Source organism: Neohortaea acidophila (genome assembly GCF_010093505.1).
Source record: "Neohortaea acidophila strain CBS 113389 unplaced genomic scaffold BDY17scaffold_10, whole genome shotgun sequence".
NCBI lineage: Eukaryota > Fungi > Ascomycota > Dothideomycetes > Mycosphaerellales > Teratosphaeriaceae > Neohortaea > Neohortaea acidophila.
The window spans coordinates 1,054,136-1,067,788 of NW_022985519.1; the positions used below are offsets into that span (position 1 = coordinate 1,054,136).

General features: G+C 57.7%; 5 protein-coding genes across 5 annotated transcripts; 3 read left to right on the forward strand and 2 right to left on the reverse strand.

Moving 5' to 3' along the window:
• Window positions 1-525: 525 nt before the first annotated feature.
• On the forward strand, window positions 526-3,543 carry BDY17DRAFT_327283 (uncharacterized protein; the record flags this gene model as incomplete). Its single annotated transcript, XM_033737650.1, has 4 exons — window positions 526-531; window positions 585-1,236; window positions 1,292-1,522; window positions 1,817-3,543. The coding sequence occupies 4 exons, from the start codon at window positions 526-528 to the stop codon at window positions 3,541-3,543; spliced, it is 2,616 nt and encodes an 871-aa protein (XP_033586892.1).
• A 1,109-nt stretch (window positions 3,544-4,652) lies between these two features.
• Window positions 4,653-5,857, forward strand: BDY17DRAFT_36036 (uncharacterized protein). Its single transcript, XM_033738299.1, has 3 exons — window positions 4,653-4,819; window positions 4,961-5,074; window positions 5,179-5,857. The coding sequence occupies exons 1-3, from the start codon at window positions 4,752-4,754 to the stop codon at window positions 5,828-5,830; spliced, it is 834 nt and encodes a 277-aa protein (XP_033586893.1). The 5' UTR covers window positions 4,653-4,751; the 3' UTR covers window positions 5,831-5,857.
• Window positions 5,858-6,310: 453 nt separating this feature from the next.
• BDY17DRAFT_318770 (P-loop containing nucleoside triphosphate hydrolase protein) lies at window positions 6,311-7,241 on the reverse strand (the record flags this gene model as incomplete). Its single annotated transcript, XM_033736223.1, has 2 exons — window positions 6,311-6,666; window positions 6,725-7,241. 2 exons carry the CDS (start codon window positions 7,239-7,241, stop codon window positions 6,311-6,313), a joined length of 873 nt encoding a protein of 290 aa, XP_033586894.1.
• Window positions 7,242-7,908: 667 nt separating this feature from the next.
• BDY17DRAFT_285943 (Sodium/hydrogen exchanger family-domain-containing protein) lies at window positions 7,909-10,278 on the reverse strand. The gene is made up of 2 exons (XM_033732119.1): window positions 9,722-10,278; window positions 7,909-9,658 (listed from the first exon to the last, which is right to left on the reverse strand). The coding sequence occupies exons 1-2, from the start codon at window positions 9,969-9,971 to the stop codon at window positions 8,190-8,192; spliced, it is 1,719 nt and encodes a 572-aa protein (XP_033586895.1). The 5' UTR covers window positions 9,972-10,278; the 3' UTR covers window positions 7,909-8,189.
• Window positions 10,279-11,195: 917 nt separating this feature from the next.
• BDY17DRAFT_256460 (major facilitator superfamily domain-containing protein) lies at window positions 11,196-12,998 on the forward strand (the record flags this gene model as incomplete). The annotated part of the gene is made up of 1 exon (XM_033731604.1): window positions 11,196-12,998. One exon carries the CDS (start codon window positions 11,196-11,198, stop codon window positions 12,996-12,998), a length of 1,803 nt encoding a protein of 600 aa, XP_033586896.1.
• Between the last annotated feature and the right edge of the window lie 655 nt (window positions 12,999-13,653).

The window sequence follows — 13,653 nt, forward strand, 5'->3', positions numbered from 1 at the left end:
GATACGTACGTTCGTCTCGTCTCTTCGCCACTGCATCCGCTGACCGTGCCAAGGTTGAAATACCCATACAACGCCAACCATCCTTCGACATGTGATACAATCTATCCTCCGCCTTGATATTAGTATGTATCCCATGGCCCTTCACCGCTCCCTCGAAACTTCCAAATGCTGACGTGGTGCTGCTGCTTTGAAGCACTGTTACTGTAGATATAGAATAGAGCTCCGCGACGCCTGTTACGACCGACGATACATCAATTACGTGAGTTGCACCCTTTGTCCCCCTGCTCTGCTACGGATGATGCTCTTCTTCCTCTGCATATGCCTTCTATGCCACCGTGGAGCGAATGTTCATGACCAGCTCCATGCTCAAGCTGGACGATGCTTGCTGCTCGACATGCCCGCTTTCACTCCACCCGACTCGTTTCACATTATGCCATGCTCAAGTGCGAAAGCTGATCCATCACACAGATAATCCTATTCTCCCGATTAACTTCACTGGTCACTGATATGACATCTGAGTGAGCAATGAATGTGAGCTCGTCCAGACACCGCCCTGCATGCCAGAAGACTGATCGCACATGCAGTCAACACTCAGAAAAGCAACACCGGACTCGGAAGCGGTTGCTTCATCGGAAGATGAGCGGCCGTGGCCACGAGCACCATCATTCGGCACCCTCCCTCGCAAGGAGAATGGCGTGCCGGGGCTCGGCGGTGGCATCTGGTCCAACCAGAAGCGTGGCAGCTTCAGAATGGAGAAGGCCGCGCCGCGCAACGTTGTCCGCGAAGCTCGTCTAGGTGCCGTCAATCAATCGCTTGGTGGATTCCGACCCGAAAGTACGCCTTCGCCGTCTGCGAGCGATGGCTCTGGTGCGCTGCCATTCTCCATTCCCCTACAGCCAACGCCAAAGACTGGACGCTCGCTATCTCATTCGCAAGGACAGCGAGAGGCCGCATCGTCCGCACGCCTTCGCTCGGGTTCCATTGAGCGTAACATGGTGCGCTCTTTGGACTTCCTGCCCGAAGAAGGCGACACCGAGACAGAGTCAGATGTGGGCGGTGGACTCAGCCACACTGCATCACATCCTCCCATGGCCACGCTGCACCGCACATCTACCTACCCTCCCACACTTGAGGCGCTGTATGGGTCCGGCCATCCGAGAGACTCTCCAATGGCGGCCGGGGATGCTCAGCTTGGAGGCCGCAAGCTCGAGACTGCTCTTTCAAATATGAGTCTGGGTAAGGCTCTTGTCATCATGCTCTTTGTGTCTACTCGTCCTAACACCTTCTCTAGACCCTTCACATCGTCGTTCTCAATGGCAATCACACCTGGGCTGGGATGATGTGCTCCATGTAAACGAGTCTCGCCGGCACTCGCTCGCCGACATTCCAACGCGCCGCGGATCCTTGGCTGGAACAGACCTGCGACCGTCGATGACTGGCGCCTCATACTGGCACGATGGTTACCTGTATGACTGGCAAGAAGAAGAAACGGTCCCTGGTGATACCCAGGCCTTTGTAGAGAGTAAGTCCATCCTCCTCCAACCTCTGCCCGTCCCTGCCATATCCTGCGTCAATCCACCGAGCAAGCACACATATTGTCTCCACGCGCGGCCTGGTGATGTTACGCTTGTTGCGTCATACCATCAAGCCATATAATCACCTGACCGAACACGCGCGTTTGACAATGAACCTCACTTGCAAAGCTCACTTTTGCGCGTCTGTTTCAGCTCCGACCTGAAACTTCTATCCCCCATCCACTTCTCTTCCTCCGCTACCATCTTCCGCTCCGTTACGATCCATCTAACATCGTACACAGAGCAAACGTTTCCCACCTTTGGCGCGACTGGTACAGCGCTGAACAAGACAGGCGAAGGCAGCAAGCGCGCCGAGCCTGTGAGCACATTACCATACAGCGACAAAGACGAACAAACTCGACAAATCGACATACCCACCATGTACAAGGTTCCAACCATCAAGCTCGCTGAACACCAGCGTAGCGAGCAAGACAAATCCGCGGCTGCAGCCATGGCCAACGTCGGTCAGTGGGGAAATCGCCCTCGCAAGCAGCTCTACATCATCAGCTTCAAGTGCTCGCGTGTCGACGTCTTCTATCTCCTCGAAAACACCGGGCTTTTCATCAAAGAAGGTGACATTGTCATTGTGGAGGCTGATCGCGGCCAGGATCTCGGCACCGTGCAGCACGCCAACGTCACTCCCGATGAGGCGCGTCTCTACAAGCGCATGTACGGGGAGGAACAGTACAAGTGGTTGATGATGTTCAGCAAGAACAACCAGGCTGGCAACGTGAACCCCAACGCGCAACTCTTCGGCGAGAACAATTCCGCTGGTGGTCGCGGCGGTGGGAACAACAGCAACAACAATCTAATCGCCAACGCAGCGCCGACCATGCAAGGCTCGCCACGCGACAACTTTGCCAACCTCAAGCCAAAGGCCATCAAACGCCTCGCAAACACTCACGAAATCCACATGCTGAGTGAGAAGGAAGGCAATGAAGCCAAGGCCAAGCGCGCCTGCCAGCAGAAAGTCGCGCACCTTCAACTGGACATGGAGATTCTGGACGCCGAGTGGCAGTGGGACTTTCAAAAGCTCATCTTCTACTACTACGCCGACCACTACATCAACTTCAAAGACCTCATCACCGAGCTGTACCGCATCTACAAGACGCGCATCTGGCTGTCCGCCATCAACCCCGCCTCTTTCTCGCAACACGCTCTCGGCCAGCCGCCCACTGCCATCACCCCTGGCGCCGTTCCGGGCTTCGGCTCGCCGCTCAACAACACCTACACGATGATGTATGGTGCCGACCCTGATCCCTATGGGGCAGTGCCGCCGTATCGTATCGGGTACGAGACCTACACGCCCAACTACCCCGGCATTCCCGGCGTGTCCAACAGCTTCGCTCCGGGCGCAAACGCAATGCCGGGTGGCGGTGGTGGAAGTCACTTCCAGCCCTACACAGGTGGAGGTGCGGATGTGCACGTGCCTCCTCAGAGCGGCGGCACGCCGGCGGGAGGACCATCCATCGATTACAACTATTACGGCGGTGGACGCGGAGGCGCCGGTGGTGGCAGCGGAAGTGAGCAGCAAACGCCAAAAGCCTTCCCTCCGCACGCGCCGTTCGCTGGATCCGCGACCCCTACTGGCCCCATGTTCAATCCGATGTACGCCATGCCACCTCCTGGTACGGATCCCAACGAGCCCGGGGCTTTCGGCTTCGGTGCGTACCCTCCTCCTCCTTTCGGCGGCGGCCCTGCAGCAGCATTCGGCAATTCGCCCTTCGGTCAAAGCGGACCCGGTTTTGGTCGTGCGACTAACCTACCTGCTCCCATTGGCACGCGTCCCACCGACGCCCCCCCTCAGTCTCCCTCCTCTTACGCGCCTCTGGGGCAGAACCTCCCTCCGGGTAGACGTGGCTTTCCCGCCGCGCGTGCCGTGTCAGACTTCGTGCCTGGTCAGCAACAGCAGCAACAGCAGCGCGTACAGATGAACCCAGCTCACCTTTCGCTGGTCTTGGGGGTATGAGCTTCGGTGCGATGTCGCCTCCACTCCGTGGAGAACAAGCGAGGCAAGAGCGGGTCGAGACGCGTGGGAACTGGGCGAGATTGAGTGGCGGAGACGGGAGCAAGGCGGACTTGATGAGGAGTTATCTCGATGGGTTGGCAGAGAAGGAAGGCAGTGGTCGTCGTGGCTCTGGTGGTGAGGGGGAGGGCGGTAAGGGTGCCGGATCGTCTGGCGCTGCTCGTTGAGCGAAGAAGACGCGCGTGTGGAACGTGCACTCTGGTGTTGACGGGCGATCACGATGGGGTGAGGGGAGGAAAACGTGGACACAAGACTGGTACTGGCTGGCGTTCGATGGACGAGAGGTGTCGTGCGGAAAGGGCAGGATACCACTTCGGAAAAGAGATGGCCAAAAAAAGGATCGGTGGCGTGATCGGCGACGCGGTTTCAAGCAGGCTTTCTTTCTCTTTGCTTCCGCTTTTCTTTATGACGCGACGATGAACTCAAGGATACGAGCCGGTGGGCGAGCGAAGTAGATGGACTTTGATGATATGGGTGGGGTTTGGGATCTGAGGGTGAGTGAGAGATGGGTATTCTACTAGGTATGATAGCTTTTAATCACTTTTCTTCTGATGCCATTGATGAGTGAGGAGATGGGCGCGCCGGAGGCGAAGGTGGAGGCATTGGCTGCGGCGAGGATGTTTGTCTGCGTGCGTGCTTGCTCTTTTCTCTTGCCATGTTTGTTGTGAGGTGTTTGACTGCAGATAGCGCGTGCCTGCGGACATGGGGAGGAGGGAGTGTTGACAGGGACCAATCTGGAAGCCAGAAAGCGAAGCAGTGGCGGAAAAAGCAATGCAGCGCGGCCAATTCAGTCCGGGGAGTGCTGTGCCCATCAATCACCGTTGTATCACCGGAAAAAACAGGTAAAGGAGACGGGAACGGTGCTGAGGCTCAGGGTCAGGCTGACGCAAAGCACCGTCAGTCGTGCCTTCCTCATCGAGTCCAATTGCTTGCTGAAAGGGGCGGGCCGTCATGCGAGCGAGATCAGTCGTTGCGAGAGGAAGGCACGACCTTGCCACTCGCGCTCTTGCCTTTCCTTCGTTTCTTCGAACGCGTAACGCGCTTGCTCCTCACCATCCTCTCCTTCCCTCCTCGTCGTTCCAGCGCACGCACGCACGCGCAAATCCGCACCGCATTTCGACGACTCGTTCATCGCATCGCAGCGCAGGTCTATGGGCAGAGAGCAGAGCAACAGTGGTGAAGAGGAAGAAGAAGAAGACAACGGCCATCATAGCAGCGAGTGAGTGTGCATCCCTTCCCTTTTCACCTGCGATTGACGTCCATCACCTTGCTCACCTCCTCGCCCCTTTTCCTGTTTGCTTGATCAGTTCAACTCCATGCTGTGCTTGGAGTGAGCAACTTACGCGAAAGCAAACGACAGGCAAATCGATCTTCAACGCTCTTCCAAGTCCACCTACCTCCTCACCGCCATGTCCTCTTCCGACAGTGAGTACGATGATGTGCTGGAGATGATGGAGAGGGAGAAGATGGGAATGTACGTTTTACCTTGTCTCACTTCACTCGCCACCCCGTCTCTCCTGGCGTTATGCCTGTTCCAGCAGCCAGAAGAAAGAGGAAGCTAACACGTCTTTTTCACAGCGACAATGCCAGCTCCGGCTACATGCACGCGCTCGACATGAGTGTGCACTCCAAGCTGTACGACCGCTACGACCACGTCACCTCAAAGTCCGACGTCAAGTACAAGCACCACAGCAACAACCTCCCCAACAAGTCCAGCGACAAAGCACGCGTCGACTCCCTGCTCTCGGCATCCGACAAACTCGTACAAACTCATCGCAAAGCCGACGCCGCAGTGCGTGACGCCGCCAATGCCACCAATGACGCTGCTGCATCTCCGACGACGGCCAAGGGCAGCAAGGGGGAGAGCGCGTCTGCTGCTCTCGAAGCGAACATTGCCAAGGACAAGTCGCGTGTCAAGGGGATTCTGGCTGCTGGGATGAGGCTGTTTGGCTGGGGGGCTGAGACTTCTGCTGTTGCCCCTGCTGCAGCCAACGGGGACAAGACGTCGAAAGCCACAACCACGAAGGCCGCGAATGGGGGAAAGGCAGGAGCTGCGGGAGCTGAGGCCGAGGATGCAGACGAGATTGCGACGCAGACTCAGGCGGTGTTCGACGGCCAGTCGTCGACGAAGAAGGACCTCGACGCCGCCGATGCGAAGGTGGAGCTCGCGTTGAAGTATGCGGAGCGTGGAGTGAAGAAGCTGGGGAAGGGCGCTGACTCTGGCGCTTGAACTGCCGCCCCTTCCCCTGCCAGCGCGTGAGAACGACGTTGCTGGGTGTTGCTGTTACTCGCTCAATGGCTTGCTGAAGAAGACAAGTAAGAGACAAGGGTCGTGCCGTGAGACTAGCTCGCGCAGACGGAGATAGGTCGTAAGATGAGCACAATCGAGATTCAACCGAGAGAAACGTGAGAGAGGTGTGATTGCAATGGTTTGGAAGGGGTTTCTTGAGCAAACCCGCCTCGAGAGGACCAACAACAAAGGGTGAAAGTCACACAAACACCTACTCCAGATTTCTCCAACACCCGGCTGCCAGTCCTCACTCCTCGCCATTCTCCTCGTATATCGAGTGCCACCAAACAAAGGCAAGCATGAGCTCCTCGAGTACTCCATCCAACAGCCTCGACAAAGCAGTACGGAATTCGGCATCGCCATCACCAATAACGCCAGCCATAACCCCAAGAGATCGATCAATCCAGTCGAGAAGACGCCCTACCACAGCGAACGGTTGTTGCTCGACAAAAGTCTCCGCACGGTAAACGTCGTGCCCAACACCACCGCCGCAAGCGAGCCGCCGTAGACGGTGTAGCGGAACAAGCCATTCAGCATCTGCATACGGTTCCTCTTCCGGCAGCGGCCCACGAAGCCGTCGGTGTCGTTGGTGCGCGGGAACTTCTTCGAGGGCACGGGGACTTCGAGGAAGTCGCACAGCGGCTTCCACCCTTCGCCCATCTTGTACTCGAGCAGGTTCTCCGCGGGCACGAGCGAGCGCACCTCGGCGTAGTATTCTTTGAAGCGGCGCTTGCCGTTCTTTTCAAAGTCGCCTTCCCAGAAGTTTTGCCAGAATTCTGGGCATTGCGTGTTAGTTGCTGGCGAATGGCTGCTGAAGGGATGTGAGGGACTCACTGGAAATCATCGGCTGGTACATGCTCGCCGCCCAATCCACCTTGGCCGCCAGCTTCAACTCCGGCTCGGTGGCACGCCAATGCACCGTCTTCATCGTGCTCGCATGCCAGCTGTCCACCTCGCGCGTCGTCAAAATGATTTTGGCCTCCGGGTACGCCTCAATCAACTCCTTGGCAAAAGCGACGCAAGGCCAATCGCAAATGGCCTGGCAATGCCCAAACAGCTGGTCCCACTGCTCACGGCCAAAAGTGCCCACGCCATCGTACTTGGCCGCCAGGGCGTCGGACCACATCAGGCAGTCCGGCGGGTTCTCGACCGACGCGGACATCATGTGGTAGCAGTCTTTGAAGCCGAGCTCTTGCAGGGCGTCGCGCAGGGAGGCGGTGCCGGTGCGGCCGAGGCCGAGGGCGAGCACGCGCATGGGGACGACGCGGCGGCATTCGCGGCGGTTGATGTCGGTTTCGTAGGTGGTGAAGATGTCCGTGGCGGGCTTGGGGGTGTAGGGTTGGAAGGCCATTTTGGCGGGGTAGGGAGGGGGAGGGAGTGTGGGGGAGGATGGAGGGCAAGGAGCGTGCGAGTGGATGGTGCAGAGGGAGAAGAAACGACTGGATGGATATGTAGAAGCGGTGAAGGAGGGAGGAGGTACAGCAGCGGTGTGTGTGTGTGTGTGGTGTCTCGCAGTAATGAGCGGCCGGGGGAGAAGTATCAGGTCGGCATGCGCTGCACGAGAGATGCAAGGCCAAGCAGTGGATCAACGCGAGCTAGGCCAGGAAAGGAGTCCGAAGCATCGGCTCGCGCTTTCTCTTCAGCTTCGCGGTGCGTGGAATTGCTTGGTAGAGATCAGGCTGGTGTGGTCGGAACGCACCAACTCTCGTGTCTCCTGATGCCCGCGCGTGCAAAAAGTGGATACTCACTTGGGCCGCGCTCGCTAAAACGACACAAGGATAGAGGGACCCCTCGCTCGTTCAGGTAGGGATGTGCCAAGCCCGGCCACGCTTCATTTTACCTTTTCTTGCCCTTTCCCCGATCGTCCAACGGCCCGCGAGGGGGAGTTTAGCGGCCCCGTGTTCGGGGGGGTTCTCGCTCTTGTTCGGCGCGGCGAGTAGCGGCAGTCCAGCTACAGCCTTGGCGATATGTAGAACAACGTTTGCTGGGTGACACGCGTGGTCTTCAAACCCGAGGACAGTGGGCTGCTCAATGCAGTAGAGTAGACACCTGCATGTCAATCAATTATCCACGCTGAATCATCCTCATCAAATCGTCATGCACGCAACTCCTGTTCATGCTCCTTTCGGAAGGATTGCCAAACTCTCCTTCGTATCTCGCTAAACAGCAAAAAGGTGGGCGGCCGACATCATCACCGCACGGCACGTCACACGAGTGCACGTGAATGCCCAGGGCAAACATTTTCCCACTCGACGACGACGATCAGAATATCTGTAGCGGGGGTAGATGGGAATCGAAATTATCGCTCCTTCGACACCACCCCCCAGTCCCCCAATGCATCCGCTCTGCCCGTCTGCAGCCGCGTCTGCGTTTCCTGCAGTCGTCGCACCCGTCTCACCAGCACTCCGACGGCCAAGGGGCCAAGAAGCGTACAGATTAGAATTGCCCAATTGACGACGAGGAACAGGTCTGATGTGTTGCTGCCGCCGTATACACCTTTCGCTGCCGCGATGGAGCTGATGAGGAAGCCGATTTCTCCTCGCGATACCATGGCACAGCCTATGATGGCTGCTGGGTAAAGGGAGCGAGGGGGACGGACGGGGTTTGGGGGTTTGGTAGTTGCGGAGGCCGCAGCATCCTTCGGCTTAGGTGGTGGTGTTGCAGCTTGCACGGCTGTCGGACTGCTTGCATTGCTCTTCGTTGCATCTTCTCTCCTTTGTTCAGGCTGTTTGCGTGAGATGAAGCATGTCCGCACTCTTGCAGGTAAAGTACTCTTCAGCAGCTTTGAGAGTGCCGAGCCGATGGTCCAGGATGGAGATGGCCGTGGAAGCAAGCAGAGTCCGCAGACTGTCTTGGCCACTGTCATCAATGCGGCATACACGATGCCCTTCCAGACCACTTCGCCACGGAACATGTCTCGAATGGGGATGGCGAAGCCAATGGAGGCGAAAAACATGGGCTGCAACACGTAGTCCACCACTTGGCTGTAGTAGCGAGTGTATACTGCCGTGCCAGAGAGGTCGTTTGTGCGTTCTTCATTCTGTTCTTTCGCTGTTGCCGGAGGCGTTGTATCTCCTGCAGCTACCGTGGAGCCTTGCGTGCGAGCTGCAGGCTTCGAAGTAGTAGTTGTTGCCGCTGGCTTCATACGAGTCGAGTAGAGATCGCCGCCCCAGGTAATCACTGCGCCCGCAATGTAGGCCGCAAACAAGTTGGAAGTACCGGCGTAAGTAGCACCGGTGACCGATGCCAGAAGAAGCACGGTTTGGATCATGAACAGCGCCTGGCGGGAAGAAAGTAAATGTCGTAGCCTACCGGCTTCCCCAGGTCCCTCAGCCGGACGAATGCGGAATCGCAGCAGCATCGGCTTGGCTACGTAAAGACATACCAGCGGTATGATGACTGCAAAGGCGATCGAAACGAGCACCGGCCGAACGATGGTGATGGCATTAAGATCGGAACTCGATCCGCCCAAGTTAGAAATGACCTGGACCATGATCAGGCCGACAACATCATCCATCATTGCTGCGGAGGAGAGTACGACACCAAGTCGAGTGTCGCTCAAGCCCGATGCGGCCAGGACGGTAAAGGTGGTGCCGAGAGAGGTGGAGCAGAGGGCGGCACCGGCTGCGAAGGCCTGTAACGGGGTGGCGTTGAGCAGTGGTTGGAGGAGGAATGAAAGAGCAATGGGACAGGCGATGCCAAGCAATGCAACGGCGGCGGACAGATACAGGTTGCTCTTCAATGCGCGGAGATTGGTGGATAGTCCACCTGGATGGCCATAGCAATTAGCGGGGAAGATGCAACGGGGGAGTGCAAGCTGGGCAATCATACCGTGATATACAATCAAGATCAGACCTAAGTAGCCCAGAGATGTGACGGCATCCTCAAAGTCTCGCGTCAACCAGTCAGCTCCGGGAGTGCCCCATGCAACGCCGATGAGTATCTGACCGACGAGTCCACAATACACGAGACGATTGAATAGATGGTTGATGATGTTGAGGAGGAGGAGAAAGGAGGAGAGGATGAGGATGGAGACAATGCCAGGCTCACGATACGGGATTGCAGCTCGGTCGTCCATCATCGATGCAGAAGACACGCGCAGGTGGCTTGGTCATCTGCAGTCACGCAAGGCTGGCTCCCATCATAGTCGAGGGGGCGATGACAGCCTTGCGACGGACATGAGGTACCTGTTCTCGGAAGTCCGGCAGCTTGCTGGTGAGATCATTGGCCCCTTGGGAGTGGTGTCGAGATGGAGACTGGGATTTAGTCAGAGTCCGCGTAATGGGCGTGCATCAGCCGTGCGCGTCACATCAGGACAACGACGTATGCACGTCTTGGCAGTGTGATAACGATCGGAGGGAGGTCGGAGCACGGGACCTAAAATTCAGGGACGAGTGAATAGACAGATTAAGCGAAAGTACAGGCCCCGGTGGCGCTAGTGTTCGCGGCAAGAACGGGCCCAGTAATCTGCGGCACGCGAGGGGTGGAGACAAGCTGCCGTGTCTGTGCTGGTCGGGGGAGTTCGCAGGGAAAGAGCAAGCAGCCCAGCAGCGGCAGGAGCAGGCCAGCACCACCACTTCGCCGACCGCACCGCATTCGCTCTCTCTCGGCTCCCGGCCCTGTCCTCCTTTCCACACGTCGCTTGGCGGTCGCTTCTCCAATGTCCCTCCACGCGCTTGGCTCATGAGCGGCCGGCCGAAGATGGTTCGGCCGCCCTCTCCTTTGTCCTGCTGCGTGTGTCGTCCAGTCAAGCCTCTCACCTTTCCATGAAGCCCGTCTACCATCTCCCCCTCCTCCTCCACCGCCGGGGTATTTTAGTCGCTGCTAGCAAGCTATCTTCCACCATTCTATCATTCGAATCACAGTAAGAGAAGGACTACACATAGACGACCAGCGAAGACCTCAAAGCCATCCATCAGTCGGTCCCGCCAAAACTCAAACCCCACTCCATCTTCTGGAGCTTCTGGGCTGGCCTGACGCGCCACGCCACCAACTTCTCCCATAGCTACTGCTAAAGAGCACACCTACATATCCACCTCCGTGAATGGCGCCGCCGCGAAGAAAACCGCCGCCAGGCCTTCGCCACCCCTCCATCGACTCCCCTTCCATTCTCAACACCAATCCCTCCTCCTCCACCCTCCACGACCATCACATGCCCCGCGAGCTCGACTCTCCCGACTCCGATGCGGCGAATTGGGAGCCGGCCACGGTCGAGAATGGCCATGCACAGAAGCCCCGGCATCTGCAGCTCCCCAACCCCCGCGTCTCCTCCCTCAATCTCCCCGATGGCGCAAACACTCCCCTCATGGATACCACTTCCCAGGGCCTTCCCGTCGCAACATACCCCCCGCCGCCGGCAACATGGAGCAACATGCCCAACAAGGTCCAGCTCGCCATCCTCGCCGCATCCCGCTTTGTCGATTTCTTCCAAATGGCCGCGTTGCAAACATTCATGGTCTATCAATTGAAGAGTTTCGACCGCAATTTGGAAGAGGACGTGATTGCACATCAAGCAGGCGTGCTACAGGGCGCATTTACTGCCTCACAAATCGCTTCGAGTATCATATGGGGACGGATAGCAGATCACCCATCGGTGGGCAGGAAAATGGTCTTACAGATTGGCTTGGTGGGGACGGCATTCGGCTGCGTAGGCGTGGCATTCAGTAGGTCTTACGCGGAGGCCGTCTTCTGGCGCTTGATGTGCGGCGCGGTGAACGGCACCGTCGGCTCCGCTCGCACAATGGTCGCCGAATGCACCCCCAAGCCCTGGCATCCTCGCGCCTTTCTCCTCCTACCAGCGGCGTTCAACGTCGCCAACGTCTTTGGTCCCATTCTCGCCGGTTTCCTCTCCGACCCCGTTGCGCAATACCCCTACCTCTTTGGCGAGAAGAGCACCTTTGGCGGCGAGACGGGCGTGCTATGGCTGAAGACGTATCCCTACGCCTTGTCGAATCTCATCAGCACCATACTATTATTGGTGGAGGCCGTGATTGTGCATTTCTTCTGCAAGGAAACCCTCAAAGGCAAGCGGCCGATGGAATTGTCCAAATTCGATCCCATTAGCATCTACAAGGCCATCACGGGCGGGATCGAGAGCGTACGGAATCGTGGATCCCGCGGGTCGCGTGAACAGCGGCAGGGTTTGCTCAACCGCTCCCCTCGCACATCCCTCGAGCTGGATCAGATGAATGCGCGTGGGGAAAAGATCGAAGAACGCCCGCCGCAAGTCCTTCCGTTCAGCCGAATCTGGACGTCGAATGTGCTGTGGGTGCTCGTCAGTGTGGCCATTTTCGACTTTCACATGGGCGCATTCAACAACCTCCTCATGCTCTTCCTCGCCACCAAACGACAGTTTCTTCCCAACAACCAACCCGCCCTCGGCGCCGCAGCTCCCATCCCCGCCGCCATTCCCGCCGATATGCCCAATATCAAACCTGGCGCACCGGCCCTCTTATTCCCTCGAGCAGCCGATGCCCTGCTGCAACCCCGCGGCCTCTTCAAATTCGCAGCCGGTCTTGCCTTTTCGCCGCCAGCCATTGGATTCGCAATGGCAATTATTGGCTTCATCGGCATTGGGCTGCAATTCATCCTCTACCCCTGGGCGAATGCGCGCTTCGGCCTTATGCGCTCCTTCCAAGGCGCCCTCTTCCTCTTTCCCGCCGCTTACTTCCTGGCTCCCTACATTGCGCTGCTTCCTTCATCTGCCCCTCCTCCGGACCCCGCATCAGGCTGGGCAATCTGGCTCGGCATCTCCTTTGTGCTATTCCTGCAAGTCGGCGCGCGCACCTTTGCCCTGCCAGCCACCATCATCCTCATCAACAACTCCTCCCCACATCCCAGCGTGCTCGGCACCATCCACGGACTAGGTCAAGCAACGTCCGCCACTTTCCGCACTCTCGGACCCATGCTCGCGGGGTATTGGTATGGTGTGTGGACGAAGCGGGGCTACGTCGGCATGGCGTGGTGGATTGTGGCGCTCGTCGCTGCTATCGGCTGCGTGGCGTCTTTTTGGGTGAGGAATGGATCGGGGCATGAGATTTTCTTGCCGGGCGAGGAGGCGGAGATGAAGGATAGTGAGACTGCGGGCGGCAGTGGAGATGGTCGGTGATTTGAATCGTCACTCACTCGTGACGTGAGCTGTCGTTTTGCAATGGGCATTGCGTTGAGCGAGCGGTGTTGGATCTTGTGTGGATTGGATAGAGGTGATGGCCGGGCGGCCTGACTGCTCTGTTTCATCGGGGCGCTGCTCGTCTGATTTGGTATGGCTTCTGAGCGTCATGTTGCATAGAATCGGGAGGAGAACTCCAGACAGGCCATTTGCAGTCGCTCGAATTGAAAATCTTCATCCCTTTGTTGCCTCTCAAGGCTCGGGAGTGTCTAACCTCGGCGCGAAGGGAAGGACGGGTTTGATCCCCCCTTTCCATCGCTGACAGCGAAGAAGAAACAAGCATTTGTGGTGCGCAATACGAGAGGACCCCTTCCCTTGCTGCTGACGAACGTTTGACGTGTTGGGATGTCATACGATGGGCTGCGTCCGATTGGGCACACGAGGCGGCGGAGATGGCAGGATATGTGATTGCTTGTGATGCGCAATGGACGAGGCCGTTGGAGGGTCTACTTATAGCTACGTCCACTGCGAGACGGAGAGCAAGTTAGATGGAGGAATGAGCAAGGCTGAGGACCATATCCAGGGTAAAGATCAGAGCAACGCATCATACTTTCATGCTGTTAGCGATATGCATTCAACGCGGCACCAGCAGTGC

Bases quoted from the DNA above. Each gene is read 5' to 3' on its own strand.
- BDY17DRAFT_36036 (XM_033738299.1), top strand. From the start codon at position 4,752: ATGGGCAGAGAGCAGAGCAACAGTGGTGAAGAGGAAGAAGAAGAAGAC. The intron at 4,820-4,960 runs GTGAGTGTGCAT...AGCAAACGACAG, and splicing joins AACGGCCATCATAGCAGCGA to GCAAATCGATCTTCAACGCT. The intron at 5,075-5,178 runs GTACGTTTTACC...TCTTTTTCACAG, and splicing joins GAGAGGGAGAAGATGGGAAT to CGACAATGCCAGCTCCGGCT.
- BDY17DRAFT_285943 (XM_033732119.1), bottom strand. From the start codon at position 9,971: ATGATGGACGACCGAGCTGCAATCCCGTATCGTGAGCCTGGCATTGTC. The intron at 9,659-9,721 runs GTATGATTGCCC...ATGGCCATCCAG, and splicing joins GATCTTGATTGTATATCACG to GTGGACTATCCACCAATCTC.